Genomic DNA, 19,651 nt, shown 5'->3' with positions numbered 1-19,651 from the left:
ACTTCTCAACTCTCAGATTGGTAAAACTAAAAAAAGCATAACAATATATTCTGTTAACAAAGTTGTGAGAAAACAGACACTCTCGCACACTGCTGCTGGCACCATCCTCAGAAGGAAACTGGTGACATCTAACAAAACTCTATCTATCTACACAGCAGTCTTACTTTTCGGAATTTACCCTGAAGACAGACTTCCAACAGGATGAAAATACAGATGCATGAAGTTATTCACGGTAGCACTGTGTGGAACAGCAAAACACTGGAAGCAATCTCCATGCCCACACTCCGGAGAATGAGCCATGGTTCATCCAATAATGGATATAGCATGGCACTTTTTGTATAGGAAAGAAAATGAAATGATATACATGTACCTGCTCATCTGTTCAAGAAAAAAATCAGAAAGGATAAACCAAACAGAGTTTAACGAGATTAGATAGCTACTGGGGATGGGTGGGAAAGAAGAAAGAAAGGACTTGAGGGAGCGAAGGGGAGCACTTCTAAGAGTGTGTGTGTGTGTGTGTGTGTGTGTGTGTGTGTGTGTGTATATATTTGTACAATTCTGACTTTTGGAACCACATGTCTCATATATTTTTGATTATGTTAATGTCTTGATTACGTTAATGTCTCATATATTTAAAAAAAGGAAATAATATCAACAAGGATGAGGGGGAAAATTCTAAAATGGACCACGAACAAAAACAAATGAACCTTAACATATTTCAAATGTGTAAGAATCACAGAAGAGGGGAAAAAAATCCTAACCCAAGTAATTTTTGACATCTTAAATTTCTAACAAACCAGTCTGAATTAATATTAACTTAGCTTCAACAGTCTCCCAAAACTCTGCCCATAATTTATGTTGTTATTGTCAAATTACATGTTCATACATCATGTGCTCATTAAGATTTACAATGACTGTTTTATGCATTTATCTTTCAAATCACATAGGAAAAAAAAGAGTTAGAAAGCAAAACTATAGTAACACTGACTTTTCTATTTACCTTTATATATGACCTTATAATTACCTTCACTGGCATTGCAGAAAATATTCTACATTATCTTTCAATACTCCTTTCTCCCAATCTACCCTCTGGAAATTCTAGAAACGCATCCATGGAGCACTTCCCTCTATTCTCCATGACTTTCACCTCAAACATTTCTACCATTTTTTGCTCTCCATTCCCAGTTACTTTCTTGGTTCCCTTCCAGTTTATTGATTCCCTCATCAGCTACTTGTATCTAGTTTATCCCACTTACTGTTTCTTTTTTTTAATTCCCTTGTCTCTCTCATTTCCAAGCTTACTCATTTTTTTTTTATCTGCCTGTTGTCATTTAGTAAACTGCTATTCTGACTGTAAGGATGATTTTCTCTCCTTTATGGCTTTGCAAATGAGAAACAACTATTTCAAACAGCTTGTGGACTGACAGTGGTCAGCAGATCATTCTGGAGTCACTGATCTGGAGTACTGTTTCTCAAACTTCAGCATACAAAAGAAGCACTTGGAGAGCATGTTAAAACACAGATTCCCAGGTCCCCTTCCCAGAGATTCCATCATTAGGTCTAAGATAGGCTCCCGGAAATTTGCATTTGTAATGAGACGCTGATTTACCCAACTTGTCTGTGGACCACATTGTGAGTAGTATTGGTCTCTACAGCAATGTTTTTCAAACTGAGGTCAAAATCCATATGTGGGCCACGAAAACAATTAAGTATGTTGCAACTAACATAAAAAAAAAAAAACCAAAAAATAGCTGAAGATCACACATAAGGGTAAATATTGCTTGGTGTAACTTTTGCTTCAGATCACCATATATGAGTGTACGTGTGATTGCATAACAGAGAACTGTAAGATATACTTCGTATTATGGACTGTGTAAAAAAAAAAAGTTTAAAAGCTATTGCTCTAGACCTACAAATAAATCTACTTCTCTTTTGCATGAAGCCAGTGATCCTTCTTAGTCTTCTCTTTCCAGTTTCTCAAATTGTTGCTCTGGGCCATCTGGGGCATTCTCCTCTTGGAGACAGTTCACTTTCTTTTAAGGTATATTCCCAATGTGGTCTGAGAAGTGAAGCTGATTCTCTCCCCTAATCTAGACACATGGTTTTTACCAATGTAGCCTTACAGTGTATTGGCTTTTTGGCAATCATATCTCACTAATGATAATTAAAGAACATAATTATCTTTTTCAGATGAATTCTTAATCCAGAAGCCTGTACTTCAATAAGTGGTTTTATTTTAAACTCAAGCTCAGAAGTTTTACACTTATCACCAGCACTTCCTCCTCCTGTTCCAGTCTATTTCCCTTGGCAGCTAGGATCTTTCAGAGTACTATCTTCCGACCCATCAGGGTCCTTATCTTGTAAGGTTCTGTCATTTGCAATTTGACAAGCAAGGCTTCTATGTTTTTCAGCAAATTTCTAGTAAAAATACCAAGCCAGATGAGACTAAGCGAGAGCCCTTCAAGGACTCCCTCTGGGTATAAATCACTATAAAGCTGGGTTGTTCCATCAAAAACCCATCTCACATTATCAATCAATCCCCATTTCTCCAACCTCACAACCGTATCATAAGGACTTTGTTAAAGATCTTGTTATAATGTAGACATAGAGGCTAGCTTTCAAGAATTCATAAACTTAAAAACAAAAGGGGCACAGCTCACTGTGGAGGTTTGACTGTATGGGAAGATACATTACCTTTCATGAAAGTAGCCTTTTTTCTACATATGTGTGGTCTCAAGGTGTTCCTACTTAAATGATCTTTGCTGGGATACAGGCTATAACCAATTAAGGCGAACGAAAGATCTTTTTCAACATAAACCTCCTATTGCATAAAGTTTACAGAATTGCCTGGAATTTACATAGAGAGAAAGCCATGTGGCTTGTTTCTTAATGCCTGGTAGGATTTGCTTCAGGACTAAATGGGTTATATACTAACATGAGATACATTTCAAAGTTAAACTCTAAAACTATTTTTAAAAAAGGAATTATGAGTATAAATACATAAAACACATACTTGGTAACATAACATTTCTTAAGACCTCAACATCAATTTAATTTAACTGGATCCTTAATTTAACTGTGAGGATAAAGAAAAGGGGTAGTTAGTAGCTAAGTGAGTGGAAACAAAAAATTAACCATCCCTTTGAAAAGCAGAAAGATACATAAATAGAAATAATTTAGGTTAATTATAAGGAAGAATATTATACGTCTAAAGTTTATTAAACTCTGAAGTAAGCTTATGAAGATTTGTGGAACTGCTCTTCCTGGAGATATTCAATATGGAGCCAATTTCTACACATTAAAAAAAACCAGTTTTGATCCACCTTGCAGGCAAGGCATGGACTAGTCAATTTCTATAGCTGAACATAAAATGGACAGTAAGTGTCCCCGAAGTTAGGGGATATAAGCAAAGCATCACCCTGAAGCAACTATTAAATTAACAGTTACTTGCTAAGTACCACGGCTTAAGAAACAGTCTGTAAATGTGTTGCTAAGTAAACAGTATAATCTCAGAATTGACGCATAACTAGAAAATGCTATAATTTTATCAAATGCATTCCAAACTTTTTAACAGAAAAGTAGCAGCCAACATAGTATACAAAAAGCAGGAAAAAAAGAATCAGTATTTATCCAGGACTATTCTGAGTAAGAAGTGCTCTTATTCTGTATGATAAGCTTCAACTTAACTTGAGAGAAGTAACTTAAGATGAAGAGAAGTAAGCTATATGCTATTGCAGCTCACTGGTCTTCTGACCTCTCTTCATCTGCAACTACCCAAGGCTTCCTGTATATCTTTAATGCTTAATTCTTTGAACTATTACATTCCATACCTGTAGGAAGGCCTCCTTGAAAGAATTTCTCTTCGTTTTTGGGAATCAGTTACACTATCCACTGACTCCTGTGAATCTTCACTTTCTGCAATAGTTGAAATCTGAAAATAAAGAAGAACTTTATCTTGATAATCAAATTTAGTTCCCATAAAATTTTTATAAATTTTAAGAAAATGTCAAATACAAAAGAACATATATAGACCATATACATGCTTCAGTAGAAAAAAAAATTAGTTTTTATGGGGGATGACCACACTATCACTTTGCTCTCCCCTTTACTTATCCTACAGAAGTCAGAGGACCTAAAAATTTTTTGTCATATCCAAATTCAGCTTATTTCTTTCAGGATTTCAATGGAATCAATCCTGAATGCATCAATATTACTTGTCAGTTGTTTTCTTACAGTTGTGAGAACAAAACTACCAAGTAAAATAAAGTTTCTGACACGAAGGAAAGAATAAATGACTAAATATTTGGTCATGTAAGTCTATACAGTGACTATATAAATATTTTACTGTAAGTGCTGTGTAAATTACTTGTGAATATATTTACAATAGTACAAATAAGATCAGTGACCCCCACCATGTTCGAGATGACTGTTTCTAGCAAGTCAGAAAGAAGCCCTCCGTTACATATGGACTTGTTTCAGAGTTGGCATTCTATATTTTTTATTAAGCAAAAAATCAATGTAAAGAACTGTGCATTTCTGGAAAGTATCCGCGGACAGAAAAGCAATGATGTTAAGTTGAGTGAAGATTTTACATGGGATGATGATAGCAGCAACTAGTGTTTACTGAGGACTTACTAAGTGCCAGGTGCCATGCTAAAGTGCATACATAAATGACATTATTGTATACTAATAGGGTAACAAAGGTCCTAGATAAGTACGATTATTATATCCATTTTATAGATGCAAGAATTAAGGCACAAAGAGGTTAAGTAACTCACCCAAGTCACAAAGCTAGGAAGTAGTGGCCACTGTCAATACTTGGCATCTCAGTTTTAGACATCCTTACCAGCATCAAAATCCTGTTGGTTCCAATCTCAAACCAGTTTTGTCAGAAGCAGCAACCCAGAGGCATTTTTAGACCACTTTTAGACTAGAAGTTTCCTCACCAAGGCAAGCTTGTCATCAAATTTACACTGCCCAGTCTCTCTAGTTTGATGGGCGGGAGCCTCTGGCTCTTCCTGAGCTGGGTGCACATGATGCCATCAGAGGGGAGGTGGACTTAACCAAAGCAAGTGGGTCTGTGTGGGTCAGCTGCACCTCAAAGTCATGGCAGGGGCAGTAAGAAAACACATCTTCAGAGGCACCTGTGGAGGTGCCTGAGCCTAAGCGTCCTGCAGAGCAGGGACGCGCTGACAGGGCTTTGAGAGACTCACACTTTACAACGAAATTAGGTAAATCGAGTAACAACGAAATTAGGTAAATCGAGTAACGCTTCATAAAATGTATCTGCGATAAGTAATGTGCCCTATCCAAATACTTTAAAGCTTAAGAAGTATAGTCTTAAAGACCTAAAAATTAACAGGCACATTTAAGGAATCCAGAAATGACAGATACAGAGACGGGCAAGGCTGAATTTAGTCTGTGATTCTTTGCAGATTCACAACGCTGTAGTTACCGCCAGCAGAGAACAGAGAACCGTTTCCCACTGATCCGCAGCTGCTGTAACTAGCCCACTCAGCACAGTCTCTGCACAGACTTCCTACTAGATGTGGAGCAGAGCAGAACTGAGAAAAGGCCTTGGCAGAGGGGTCAGGATTTCAAGGAATAACAAGAAGAACAAACTCCAAGTGGATGGTACTGGGACAAGTGTTTACTAACCTTCATTAATACTTCTCAGAACCCTAGTTCCTCTATTGTTCTTTCTGCCTTCTTTGCTTGACCTTCAACCTTAAAACCTTTTAAGGACATAAAGTGACTTAGGTGCACTCTCCCAAGTTGAAAGTCATTGAAACAACAGCTTTAAAACATGCTACACAAACCACCTATAGGAAGTTTCAAAGTGAAATAAATTATGTTGCCTTTTTATAATATGGCCTTTGATACATTTTTTTTTTTCAAACTCAGTAGAGCTACTGCTCCTAAAGGAAAAAAAGTCCCCCTTCCTCTGATCTAAAAGATACTCTCAATTCAGACAGAAGGAATTAACTTATCCCTACGTAGTGATTCCAACTTTTTAAATGTAAAGGGAATTAAGAACTATTCAAAAACCACACAACGAATGTAACATTTCCTCTTTGGGAATATATCCACTGAGAACTCAGAATTATGAAGCTAATTCCTACGGACTACCAAAAAACAAAAACCAAAACCACAGTGGGCTCATATTTCTGAGACTAATAAAAATCATGTCAAAAATCCTTTTTATAAATAACGATTATTATACTCTAATACATATTCAACAAGTTAATAAAAATAACAACATGAAAAATTCTATCTTGCACGTAAGCAGCACAGAACACCATCACATTCTAATGACGGAGTCTCTTCCTTTGGTCCTCACCTCCTGTCATCTCTCTTCTTAACCCCTTCCTGAACTCCTTAAACAGCTCTTCCACTGTGGCCAATTATAAGACAAAAAATTTTCAAAAAGTCAAAGCACCATTTGCAGATATAAGGCTTTAGATCTGTATTTCTCAGCTTCCCTTTAGTTTGTTAAAAACCCATACCTTCTGTTTATAAGGGGAAAAAAAACCCTTCTATTTTGGTGTTATTTGAAGTTTCAAAATAATATACACAGTGACTAGAACCAAATCAAAGCAATAGAAATATTAGCTGTTTTTTCAAACTATACACAGTTCCCTGGAAACTTAAGTACTTGCCCTGTGTAGAGTTCAGACTCATGGTTTAGGTACAGTTTTTTAATCACTGGATCAAGAAGCTTAACAAAAGTCTAGAGCAATCATCTTCAAACTCTTTTGATCTGCAGATCTCCCTTATAAATAAGAAAATTTTACATAAACATACATACTTCCTGTTTGTAAACTTTAAGTGTTACTGTGAAACAAAGTAATAAAGAGGATAAGTATAAATATTAAAATATATTTGTAAACTTCTTTTTTTTTAAAGATCAGCACCTGAGCTAACATGTGTTGCCAGTCTTCTTTATCTGTTTTCTTCTTCTCCCCAAAGCCCCCCAGTACGTAGTTGTATATTCTAGTTGTAGGTGCCTCTGGTTGTGCTATGTGGGATGCCACCTCAGCATGGCCTGATGAGCGGTGCCGTGTCCGTGCCCAGGATCCAAACCAGTGAAACCCTGGGCCGCTGAAGCGGAGCACACAAACTTAACCACTCAGCCAGGAGGCTGGCCCCCTATAAACTTCTTAAAATCATTTAATTTTTCATAATAATGAGAATGATGTGATTTAATAAGCTTCATTAAGAAATTATTTAATATTTTATGACACATTCAAAAATCTGATTCCAAGCTTGGGCTTTTTGGAATGTCAATTAACATCTGCTATTGTTGAAAAAGAGAACTCATGATATGTAAGTACATTGTAAATGTAAGTACATTTTTGGGTGGCTTACTAAACAAAACAATCACTTTTAATTTTTATCTCCCAATTATAAAATTTTTGATGAGATTTATCTAGTATATCTTCATCTCCCTGGCTCTCAGTTACTATGCTAATACAAAGCGTTACATTTTTAACAAGTAAGTTCAACACCTACTGAAACTCTGGAAGCCTTCTTAATATTAGAAAATTCTATTTCCAGGGTTTTAAAAGTATATAGATTTGCGTTTTTAGGTGACAAATTTGCACTGTCTGCAGTCAAACAAAAAGTATGGAAACATTTCCAAACTTGTTTTCAAAATGCTATCTCCACAGCACAGGCTTCTTTCAAAATGCAGTTACCCTCTCATGCATTGTTAAAATGACATTTTCTCCCAGAAAGGATGTCAAAATGGAGTTATTTTTAAAAAAATATCTGTTAGTAATACATCCCTTACAAGTTTTTGCTTGCCATCACTGAAAAGATTAGAAACTTTGGAGTACCTGTCTTATGTGAAAACAAACAAGCAGCGCATCCTTCTGTGAAACAACTCTGAAATAAGCTGCTGTAAGATAACCACTGAATTGTGTTGCACAAACGATTTTTATTGTTGTTCCCATCACATCACAAAGTACTGTGAGAATTCTATCAAAGATTTCACCTCAGCCCCTCTCCCCTTGCTCATTCTATGCAAGCCCCATCTTCTTGCTACTCCTGAGAGGGAAGCATCTCTCACTTTTGAGATTTGCATCTGCTTTTATCATCTGTATGGCTCACCTCCTTCCTTGCCTTCTGGTTCCTAACCACCCTACAAAAAACAGAGCACCATCCCCCCACATCATTCTCTATCTCTTTCCCCAGTTTTAGTCATCTTCCCAGCACTTATCCTCACCTGACATATTTTATTTTTTCATTGTCTCTTCACTCAAATGTGATCTTCATGAGAATAGGCAAGTATGATTTATTCGCTGCTGTCTTTCATAACACCTAGAACAGTGACTGGCACATAGCATGCGATCAATAAAAATTCACCGAAGGAATGAATGGAATAATGTAAGGTAACATAATCCATAAATCGTCTGACACACTTAAACTGTACTATGTTAAAAAAGTGTCCAAAACTAGCAAACGACAAGTGAAGATGGCATTGTTAATGTCTATACATTTGTGTAACTCCCACTGCTTTTGTGGAGATTCTTACATAATATGTGAGATTTGACTTATATACCTAAGAATAAAGTTAGGGCACCAACGTCAAGCCATATACAAAATATTAGTACAACTTAGTTTCTAATAGTCTTAGATTAAAAAATATAAACAGAAGTCCTAATATCTTACTCTCACACGAAGAGAAATGTACTTTGTCTATTTTGGAAACGCTATTCTGGAATACTAATATTCTCTCATCTAGAAGTTTGAGGGACCATTTCTCTCCTTCTTTGATTACTTCTTTTGCTGTAAACTACTTACCAGTTATTAATACTAACTACTGTTAACCAGGTGAAATGACCATTAAAGTCTAATACATTCTCCATGGTTTAGGCCTTTTAAAGAAAAAAAATACTGTATTTGTGTCTCTATTTTTAGAATTCAGGCTGTCAATTATAAGCATAGCTCACCGCAACAAAAAAAATGTGTTCTTGAAAAGACAAATACCTATTTCTACAAAGTTAATGGCTATATAACCCCCAGGTCCAAATTATAATTATTACTGCCACAAAGTAAAGATTAAAATTAAGAATACAATCAGGGGCCGGCCCCAGGGCTGAGTGGTTAAGGTCGTGGGCTCTGCGTCGGAGGCCCAGGGTTTCGCTGGTTCAGATCCTGGGCGCGGACATGGCACCGCTCATCAGGCCATGCTGAGGTGGCGTCCCACATGGCACAGCCAGAGGTACTAACAACTAGAATATACAACTATGTACTGGGGGCTTTGGGGAGAAAAAGAGGAAAGGAAAAAAAAAGAAGACTGGCAACAATTGTTAGCTCAGGTGCCAATCTTTAAAAAAAAAAGAATACAATCAATAATTAAATATCACATATTACAACCAAAAATTGTAATCTTAACAAATTTTGTGGCTATAACTTTGGTAACTTTTGTTGTGTTCTTTATAGAAAGGCCACCTAATATAAGTGAAAAAGAAGTGAAGGTTAAGGTGAGGTCTAGGAATCCAGGGCTCCTGGCAGGTCAGGTTCTCCCTGCTCTTATCAAGAGGAAGACGTGAGTGGGGGAAGTCATAACAGCAAGTGTGGAGAATAGCAGGGTAGCATTCAACGAAACAAAAACTGAGGCAAATGATAGGAGACTTTTCTTTTTTCGAGGAAGATTAGCCCTGAGCTAACTACTGCCAATCCTCCTCTTTTTGCTGAGGAAGACTGGCCCTGAGCTAACATCCGTGCCCATCTTCCTCTACTTTATATGTGGGACGCCTACAACACCATGGCTTTGCCAAGCAGTGCCACGTCCGCACCCGGGATCCAAACTGGCAAACCCCGGGCCACCAAAGCAGAACGTGTGCACTTAACTGCTGTGCCACCGGACCAGCCCCTTGATAGGAGACTTTTGCTCAGTGTGATTCCATAGAAATATCAAATTCTTTTGGTCTTTACCTGGACAACACTGTCTCCTACTTGGCAACAAATTCCATTCCCAGTATCTTTCAGTATGTAAATTCATACAACTTGATGATTTCACATGAAAACATTCTCCCCCCACACATAACTGTCCAAGCAAACTAAAAGCACAAGGACAGAATGAAGCAGAGGTGGGTAAGAGGTTCAATGACTCAAGAGTGTAATGTGGCTGACAAAATCTAATACGTATATCCTTTGATGACGTTAACAGAATGCTTCCGGGACAAATAAGGTACTTCTTCCCAGTACAAACATCGATCAGTCTGGCTACCACACTCAAGGAAACACAACAGCTCTCACCCACAAGAAGACAACAAGGATGGTGAAGAGGAATCAAAGCCACACCACATAATAAGTGGCTGACAAAAAGAGGTGTTTGTTTAGTCTGAACATTTTTTTTTTAATGGGAAGGGTGCAGGAGATGGGGAAGAGGAAGAAAGGGAGTTAAACTTGCTTAACCAGTTTCAGAGGACAGAACTGGGACCACTATCTAAGTTTTAGAAAGGTCTATTCTGGTCCACCACAGGGAAGAATATTTTAGCAATTACACCTAATTATAGATTGGTTACCTCAGGAGATAGAGCTTCCTTTGAAAGTGTTCCAGTAATGCTGGACTACCACCATTTGGAGGAAGGGAGAAAGACAATACAGGGAAATGTGGCAATAGTCTAAGGGCTAGGGAGGTAACAAGTGTGGCCTAGACGTAGAAGATCTCTAAGATTTTTATTCGTATCTTGAATTTTGTGTTTACAGAGAAGGTCAAAGACATACAGAATAATTTCTCACCTTCCTTTCTAAAAATAGTTCTCTCCAAATCTAGGACCTAGGACTCACCTGAGTTCCGGAGAAAAGTCTTTTTAAGTCCTTACAGGAAGACTGTGAAGCAAAAAATATGAAATGGGAGGCTGGGGTTATGGCCTACTTGAATGAATGTTCCAGTCTTTTTTTTTTTTCAATAAGCTCACTACAAAGATGTATACTGCTCTAGGCTCCTACAGTCAAGTAGTCTAGTCACCTTCCGAGGTCTACGTGCCTTTATTCCCTTTGGTTCCAACCCAAAGGAACAATCTCTCCAAAGAATAAGATATCAGTTGTAGTATAATCCCTGATTTTTAAAGTGTACTTTCTGAATGAATACACCACTATCTCAAAGTCATATACTCTGACTTAGAACCCCAAACATAGCTACAGTTTTACAAATGCTTTTCGTGATCTCTAATTCAAATAATATCTTAGGTAAGGTTATTAATTAATTTTTGACAAGGGTTTATTTTTTTCCAATTGTATGTTTAGAAGATAATTACAAAGTTATTGTTTTCATATTTCAATTTTCTTTAACTGAGGTACATCAGCCTTAGTCTCTCCCAAACATTTCCACTTTATCCCATGTACTTAATGATTTTCCCTAACCAATTCTTTTTCTTCTATAGCTTAAGAAAAACTTTTTCTATGTCTGTTCCTGTGTGTATGTTCCTATACATAAGGTGACTACACAGATGCTGCACATTCCTTTACTGTAAAGTAAAACTCTGAACTAGATATGTTCCTATTTTCATAACTAATGAAAGGAGAGAGATATGGCTATAAACAACAGTTATTAAAGCAGATGCACAACTTTTTATACACATACCTGAACTGTCTGGACTTGTGGAGACTGAATAACTGATGGCTGGGCCGCCTGAATAACTCCATGGACTTGAACTGTCTGCCCATTGGGCAGCTGTACTAAAGTTACGGTGGGAGCAGATGATGTTGCGTGAGCTGCTGGCATAGATACCTACAGTGTTGAACATGGAGAAAAATTACTATCACAGATACCTCCTTGGGAGTACTCATGTTAAATACGAAGCAACTTTTTAGTAGCAGAAAGATGACGTTCCTGCTAGATAAGTATTTCACTGGTGTGAAAGAAACTAATAATTAAATTTAATATTCTTTTTTAAAAGAGACTAAAAATGTCCCCCCACCCTCCCACTTTTCAACTCCTCCCAAATGATGAAAAACAAAAGCAACTTTAATGTAATATCACAATACACACACAGACTTCCTCGGACACTGTCATTACACGCACGTGTAGTGCTCTGTTTTCCCACCTGCCTTCACACCCAAGGTCTCATTCTGCTCCTCGAAGAAATCAAGACTGAATAATAAGAACCATCTCCATTTCAGAGACAGAAGAGCAAGTGCTCGAAGAGATTAAGTAACTTACCCAAGGTGAAGAGATATGTTAGCCTTGAGGAAACAGAAACGTTTTCAGAATATCACGTGTTAAATAAGCCATGTTCTAAAATATAATTGCTCTCAAACTGGGGCAAAACTTAGCTATTTAAGGCTACAACACACATACATCTTACAATATACAACATAGTTTTCTCTCTTACATTAATTATGTCTTTTATTAATGAAAATGTATTAGTAGGTATTATAACTGAAAATTTCTATGCCCCCTCCGATCACTAAACTTGTAATAGTTGATATTTTAAGGATTTATTTTCCTCTTGAAAGAATAAAAGAGCAGAGTTAAGAGAATATAAGAGAAATCAATTTTCTCCTGAGGCACAAAGGAGGTACTATTTTAATGAGTCAATATCCAGGTTAAAAGGGCTCTTAGGTCATACCTGTTTATCTGATGGTATTTATTGTTCCTGTGCTTGAACACATTTGGGGCAGGAATTTTATTTGCTCATTTGGTAAACAGTTATTGGGGACCTATGGGCTGGGAACAATGTTAGAACTGAAACTACAAAAATGAGAAAGACACAGGTTTTTGCACTTAAGGAAATTATTGGGGTACATGTGTGAAGGAATGGGGAAAAGAACACAAATAAACATAATTCAGCGAAGTAATGAAGTTTGTGAAGAGAAAAATGGACACACTGAGAAGAGCTACCCCTCCCCACCTAAGAAGAGGGAAGGCTACCAGAGAAGAATGTGAATTTGAAACAAAGAATACAAGTTAGGCAAGTTATTATGACTTGCAGGGGAAAGGCACAGAATTTCAGGCAGTAAGGGTAGCACTGGCAAAAGCAAAGAGAAACAGCATGGTCTGTACACTGCAGAGAGGGATGCCCAGTCATCAGTACCACTGGAGCACGTGCAGGAGGTGGGAGAGATGAAGTAACAGAGGCAAGCAAGGGTTAGATGGGCTAGTCATTAGATACCTTCTCCAAGTCACATTAAAGAACTTGCATTTTATCCTGAGGAGATGGGGAAAGGCACTGAAGGGCTTCTCAATTTCTGAATATCACAGTGAGGTCTGCATTTTATATAGCTCACTTTAGTGGCAGTGTGAAAGGTATTTATTTCAGAGGAAGAAAAGTGGAGGTGAGGAGGCCAACTGAGAAAGCCTATATAATAGTTAAGCTGAGATGATAAAAGCTAGAAATAGGCCCTAGTTGTGGTAGAGATGGGAATGAGAGAAGTGATTTAATGAAAATTCAGGGGGCAGACCAGAAAGGGCTTATGAATGATTGGTTGAAGAAGGCGAGATGAATCAAAGATAACTCTCATATTTCACTTCTGGGTGAGAAATGGTAGACTATGCCATCAATTGGAAACAAAGAACACAAGAAGTAAGAAGAAGCTTTTGGGTGGTTGGGGTGGTGGTGGAAGATGAGGGACCTGATCTGACATGTGAATCTGCAGAGATGTTTAGCAGGCAGTTAAGTATTTGTGAAGCTTGGGGCAAAGATCCCTATTGAATGTAGAGGTTAAAACCACGAAGTCCCATCTTTGGACAGTTAGGAAGTCCTTCCTCATTAATCACTTTCTCTTTGGCCACTATAAATCTCTTTCAGTTTTACCTGGTTCTCAAAATGTGGTCCATGGACTACCACCACTCCACTCTACCATTAGAGTCACACAGGGTACCTGCTGACAAAGTCAGAATCTCTGATGGAGCCAAGGACACTTTCTCCCACAGTGAAGTTTGAGAACTACAACCTTAAATTATTCAGAGGATTTCATCTCAATTCCATATAAAAGCTCTTCTAATATTTGAAGCCTAATCTGAGTATTTTCTAGGGTAAATATAACAAGCTAACTCAGCAAATAATTCATTTTCTACCCTGATCATTCTACATAATGGCTCCTCTTATTGTAAGCTTATAAAATACAGGTACATAAAAACAGGATAAAAATCACCTATTTCTACCACTCAAAGCTAATCTCTGTTAATATTTTTCCTGTAGATCTAGGTACTTTTAAGGTAGAATATATACAATCAATTTTTATAACACACTGTCATGGAATCTATTTTACCTTTGAATCCATTATAAATATCTTTCCATGCCATTAAAAGTCTTCTTTAACGGTTTTAATGGCTGCATAATAAAAATTACATAATTTGTTTAATAAATTCCTTATTACTGGAAATTTAGGTTTTCAAATTTGCCTATTACAAGAAAGCTTATAGTCATTCTTTTACCCAACTCTTTAGCTACATATATAAAAATTTACATTCTCATAGTCAAAACCAACATTGTTTTTTTCCACTTAAAAACGTCTCTGTAAATTCCAAAAGTAAAATAAGGTGTCTCATTATTCTTTCAGATTGATTTTCTTCCTTTACTAGTTAGGCTGCATTAGTTTTTTCCTGTTCATTGATCAAATCACAATGATCTTGGATCACAATTTTATTTTATCTTTCTAGTATTAAACGCTTACAGTAAAAAAAAATAGGTATCAGAATTATGAGAGAAAATTATGTCAAAAATGTATGATGTATGTGTTAAGGACTTGGATGAGGAAGTGAAAAAAAAAAACCCTGCAATTAGGAATAAAAAGAGCAAAAAATTAGACAAATGGGAACAGATACCAGCTTTCCTAAAAGTCAAATATCATGTCATTCCACTTTTAAAAGTCTTAAGTGTTAGAGGACTGCCTGGTAAGAACGACAAGCTGAACATGTGCATATAATTTTGCTCCTTCCTGAATCTCCAACGAAACTTCATCAAATTGATTTTGTTTTTACAGACATAATCACATAAGTATAGGAGATGGGAAAAGAGATAATAATAAGAGATTTGGAGCCTGGAAAGCAGATGGATGAATGGTAATGTACTTGGAAGACCTCAGAAGGCCAGCTCACGAAGTGGAGGCAGGGAGAGCCTGACTGCACCACAAAATTCCTGACGAGGCTCAGGATCTGAGATGCCCTGGAGGAGAGAAAGTGAGGCTGAAAATAAGGAAGCCTGGTGAAGGCTCTCTGAGAAGCAACTAGATTCCCTCCTTAACTCCCTGAAGAAAAACAGCTAATCTACCCTCCACTGACAGAAAAAGGGAGATTTATCTTCCAGACAGAGGGTCTCCTGACTACCTAACACCAGGGATTGCTGAAGGCGGGGTAGTAGACCCCAGCCTCACTCGGCCCCCAGGCCTCTACCCTATAAGCAGGGATTAATTAGTAAAGCTTTCTCTGGGGAACCTGACCAATGCCCAGGGAAAGAGGAAAGACTTAAAAGATACTGATACTGGGAATGCCACCCTCCAGTGAAGCTCACAACTCATAGATATTAGGTCCCAAACAGATCCACAGAGCTTCCAATACAGCTTTTTGGTCCTGTACGTTTAAACCTGAGCAGACAAACCACAAATTATCTAACATTTGAGGAAAGCTTCTAATATGAAAGATGGAGACCAAAACAAAATCTAATTAACATTCCCAGGGATAAGAGAAAGCATTGCCTTTGTGAAACAATAAACAGGATACTATTAAAACACAAAAAGGACTATTCAGAGAACAAAAGGAACTCTTGGAAACATGAGAGCAAAATAAAAAATTCAACAGATGGGTTGGAACGTGTAGTTGAAGAAATTATCCAAAGAGCAGAGCAAAAAGACAAAGAGATAGAAAACAGGAGAGAAAAGATGAGAAAATCAGAGAAAACAATCCTATAGGTATAACACCTGGATCACAAGGATTCTAGAGAGAAAAAAAATCATCACTCAACTTAAAGAAATTGCCCGGAATTGAAGACATGAGTTTCCACTATAAAAAGGCCCATTGAATACACAGCACAATGGATGAAAACTGATCCAAACCAAGGCCCTGATAATGAAAGTGAAGCACTGTGAACAGAGAGAAGACTTTTATAGGATATCAGAGATACAAAATAAAAAATGGAATCAGTCCTTTCAAACACCCATGGTACAAGTTGACTGTGGATCACTACCTTCGAAATTTGAAAGAAAAATGATTTCTTTACCAAGTCAAACTTGCCCAAGAACCCGCAGGAAAACATGCTTAATATCAAGAACATAAACTGCACAAGAGAAAGACAGTAGGGGAAGGAATCTCCAGGATGACCTGAGTCTAGCAGACTCAGAGGACAAGCAGACCGGACAGGATAGCATGACCCAAGAGACAGACATGTTGAGGGCTGTCATCGCCAAGATCCCTGCTGGCATTGTATCTTCTTTTCACACGAGGCCAAATGCCTGAATGAGCCCAGAATCTTATCTGTGCATGCTTGCCTTGACCAGGTACTGATGAAGTCCTGGCTCTTTCCCCTTTGTTCCAGCACCTGCCTTATCCATGTACATTCACTTCATCCCCAAACGTATTCTGCTTTGCCTTGCTCCTGAGGGCTAGAGGTGGGCCCTGGTGATCTCCGGAGAAAACACAAAGTAGCCCACTCCTTCTGACCATATTCCTGCTCGAGGTCCAGTATTTGGCCCACACTTTACCTCAGTGGCAACCATCTGTGATCAGCTGTTTCCCAAGACCCGTCCTTGCTCAGTGACCCCCCTAGGAAAGCTTTTACACTCTTTGGGAGGCTGAAACTCAACATCCCAGAGCCTCTGCTAGGATTATTTTCTCCTGGTAGCCATCATGTGAGAGAGGCAATGTCACACGCTTACCTAGCAGGTTTATGTTTGCTATTTGGTTTTTATATTAACCACCTTTCTCATTCATGTATACGCAAATACTTGTTAATAAAATAAAATTTTTGAGGAAAAATACATAAGAACAAAAAATAAGGATGAGAGACTATAACCTTAGAGATAGAACGTTTAAGACAAAGACAAAATGAAAGAATCATGGATTATATTTCAAATATACAGGAAACAAAAACTACTATCATCCTTGAAATTTACTTGTGTGTACATTTATTTGCTTATCCTATTTTCTAGTTTAAGCATATATAAAGAACCTTTCAGGTTATTACCCCCACGCCCCGAAATAAATTTGCGTGATATGAGAAAGTTATCATACCAGGTTTTTTTCCTTTTTAAGAGAGACAATCTACTCATCAGTTACAATCCAATTATTTCTAATCATGTTGCAACAAACAGTGTATTACTGTTTAACAACACATTTTCTGTTATGTTACTGAATTTATACTGTCATTCCTAAAACTGGGCTAACACCAATAGGAATTCTGATATTCTTAGAAGGCCTCTGCTCATTGTATGTGTATCTCTGTAATAAAAACGAAATTCTCTTGTCTAACACGTATTCCTTTTGGAAGAGAGACAACTTGGAATCTCTCCATGTATTTTATACCTGGGCTAATGTGGCAATCTGTGGCTGGGCTTGAACTGTCATTTGCTGGTTTTCAGCTTCTGTTACGGCTGCATCTCCACTCTGCTGGTTCTCTGCTCCAGATTCCATGGTCATTTAGTCACCTACAATAATATGGGAGAATGTTACAGGCACTACAGTGCTTTGTGCTTTTGTGACTCTAAAGCAAATTTCAAGTTAGAAATAGGTATATGTGGTGGTTAGGTTAGCAAATGCACCCAGAAATCTAGTTAAAATATAAGGTAGCTGAATTATTGTCAACTTGTCCAAATTTACTGAGCTGTGCAAGTTCTAGTCCCTTCAAAAAAGAAAAAAACTTCCCCCTTGACATTTCTTCCCAATGGGATATTACTCCATCTAGAAGTAAGAAGGGATTCCTCTCTTCTCAGAATCTCCCCTACTCAAGGGGCAGAGGGTGGCAGCAAAGTTAAAAGTTTTCCAAGCTGTAAGAATCAGGTGTGGAGAGAAGGCAGAGAGTAGAAGTGAGCTGATGACAGGTCTATGAGATACTGGCTTCACGGGATCTCCCAGAAGGGTATTCCCTCCTGTAATAGGGAAGAAGCAGAAAAATTATAAGCTACTTCCAGAGGAAATTACTGGTGGTAGGACAAAATCTACCCAAGTTTCAAGAGCCTAAGTTGTGGGGCATCAAGGTAGAAAGGTGGGACAAACAGCCACAGAGCCAAATTAGAGGCCCCAAAGAAAGAAAAGGCTAGTGTTCTCACTCCTCATCCTATGTATGGTGTGCTACACACATGCACACACATGAAATAAAACACCTTAAAAAACACAATTGCAAAATTCTGGATAAGTTAATCAAGGCTGATCTTTTTTACTTTTGGACGCTGCTTTTCTAAGGGCTTAGTATACCTGCTGAGTAATCTGGCACTGGATGGCAGCAAAAGTAACTTGAGAGCAATTCCTAGCAGAAGCAGCTACATGAGATTAGAGAGATTTCAGTAACTGGGGAAGTGATCGTACCTAAAGGATTCACAATAAAAAAGAACATATCTTACTTGCGTACTACTATCATCATTCAGTGCCTAGCATATTACCTGTCAAAAATGAACTTAGTAGTGAGGACTACCTATAGTGACTTCATAAATAACACAAAAACCCCAATGCTTTTCCAGAATTTATTACATTTATTTTATAACTCTGAAATCGATAATCAAAATTGTCACTGATCCTTATGTGATTATTACATGCCATCAGAATGTATCACATATCAATACATTTTGCCATCATTCACAGGGTTCTATAAAAAGAAAGTGCTTTACAAGTGACAGTTAAAAATGGAAGCGAAAATATCTCTGTAGAAATGAATATAAATAATTTAGAAATACAGAATTCACAAAACAGATAACAAAGGAAAAGATCAACAGACTTGACTATATAATTATTTAAAACATTCATGACAAAAGCCACCAAGACAAGAGCATAGGGAGAAAATATCTGCCATATATAATCAACACAGTAACATCTAGGATACAGAGAAACTACTAGTCAATAAGAAACTCATTATTGACTAGTTCACAAAGGTATTATGTTCAAGGATATTCACTGTAGAATTTTTTTATAATAGCAAAAAACTGGAAACAAGTATCCATAATTAGGAGAACCATTAAATAAATTACAGCAATGAAAAAGAATGACGTCTGTCTATAATGTAATGACATATAAAGCTTTCCAAGACAGACTGAGTGAAACTGCAAGTCACGGAACATACTGTAAAACTGAACCCCATTTATGTTAAAAACAAGTAAAACAAATTCTTGTAAAGGTGTACACATGGAAAAAGGTGTGGGAAGTACTCAGTGGTAGCTCCAAGGAGACGAGGATTTGGTAGAACTGCATAGGATGATGACTTTTACCTTTTACTATTTACATACTTGAGTATTTTAATATTAATTTTTTTCCTCCCAAAATTCAGGATTACTTGTACAATTAAAAAATTTTAATACCAGAAGTCATGGATAGCATTTTGAATCTATGAACCAAAAACAATATTATATTTCAATCATGATTTTGAGATACCTGTTAACAAAAAACTTTTTAAATCCCAGATACTTTTTATATGCAATTACTCTTTCTGTTAAAATTTTGCCTAAATTGTTTACCCTACATTCCCAAACAGTAAAAACAACTACTTTTAAAAAT

The 19,651-nt window shown here is 37.3% G+C and overlaps 1 protein-coding gene across 16 annotated transcripts in view; it reads right to left on the bottom strand.

Moving 5' to 3' along the window:
• CREB1 (cAMP responsive element binding protein 1) overlaps positions 1–19,651 on the bottom strand; it is a 63,221-nt gene that overhangs the window by 27,161 nt on the left and 16,409 nt on the right. For 7 of the 16 annotated variants that reach the window (XR_011528890.1, XR_011528892.1, XR_011528896.1 and 4 more), the window contains exons 2-4: positions 17,474–17,595; positions 11,597–11,743; positions 3,831–3,931 (exon numbers count right to left, since the gene is read on the bottom strand). Coding sequence is in view for 6 of the 16 variants with exons in the window: in XM_070581802.1 (XP_070437903.1) it covers positions 3,831–3,931; positions 11,597–11,743; positions 17,474–17,587 (362 nt within the window). In the remaining 10 variants the exon portion in view is untranslated. Of the gene's footprint in view, positions 1–3,830; positions 3,932–10,800; positions 10,843–11,596; positions 11,744–17,473; positions 17,596–19,651 lie in introns of all 16 variants that reach the window. The other 9 variants (XR_011528893.1, XR_011528895.1, XR_011528894.1 and 6 more) reach the window with 2 other exon arrangements.

This window comes from Equus przewalskii, chromosome 17, assembly GCF_037783145.1.
Source record: "Equus przewalskii isolate Varuska chromosome 17, EquPr2, whole genome shotgun sequence".
In the NCBI taxonomy this organism is placed as follows: Eukaryota; Metazoa; Chordata; class Mammalia; order Perissodactyla; family Equidae; genus Equus; species Equus przewalskii.
The sequence above is the reverse complement of the archived record's forward strand: the minus strand, read 5'-3'. Positions and strand labels throughout refer to the sequence as shown.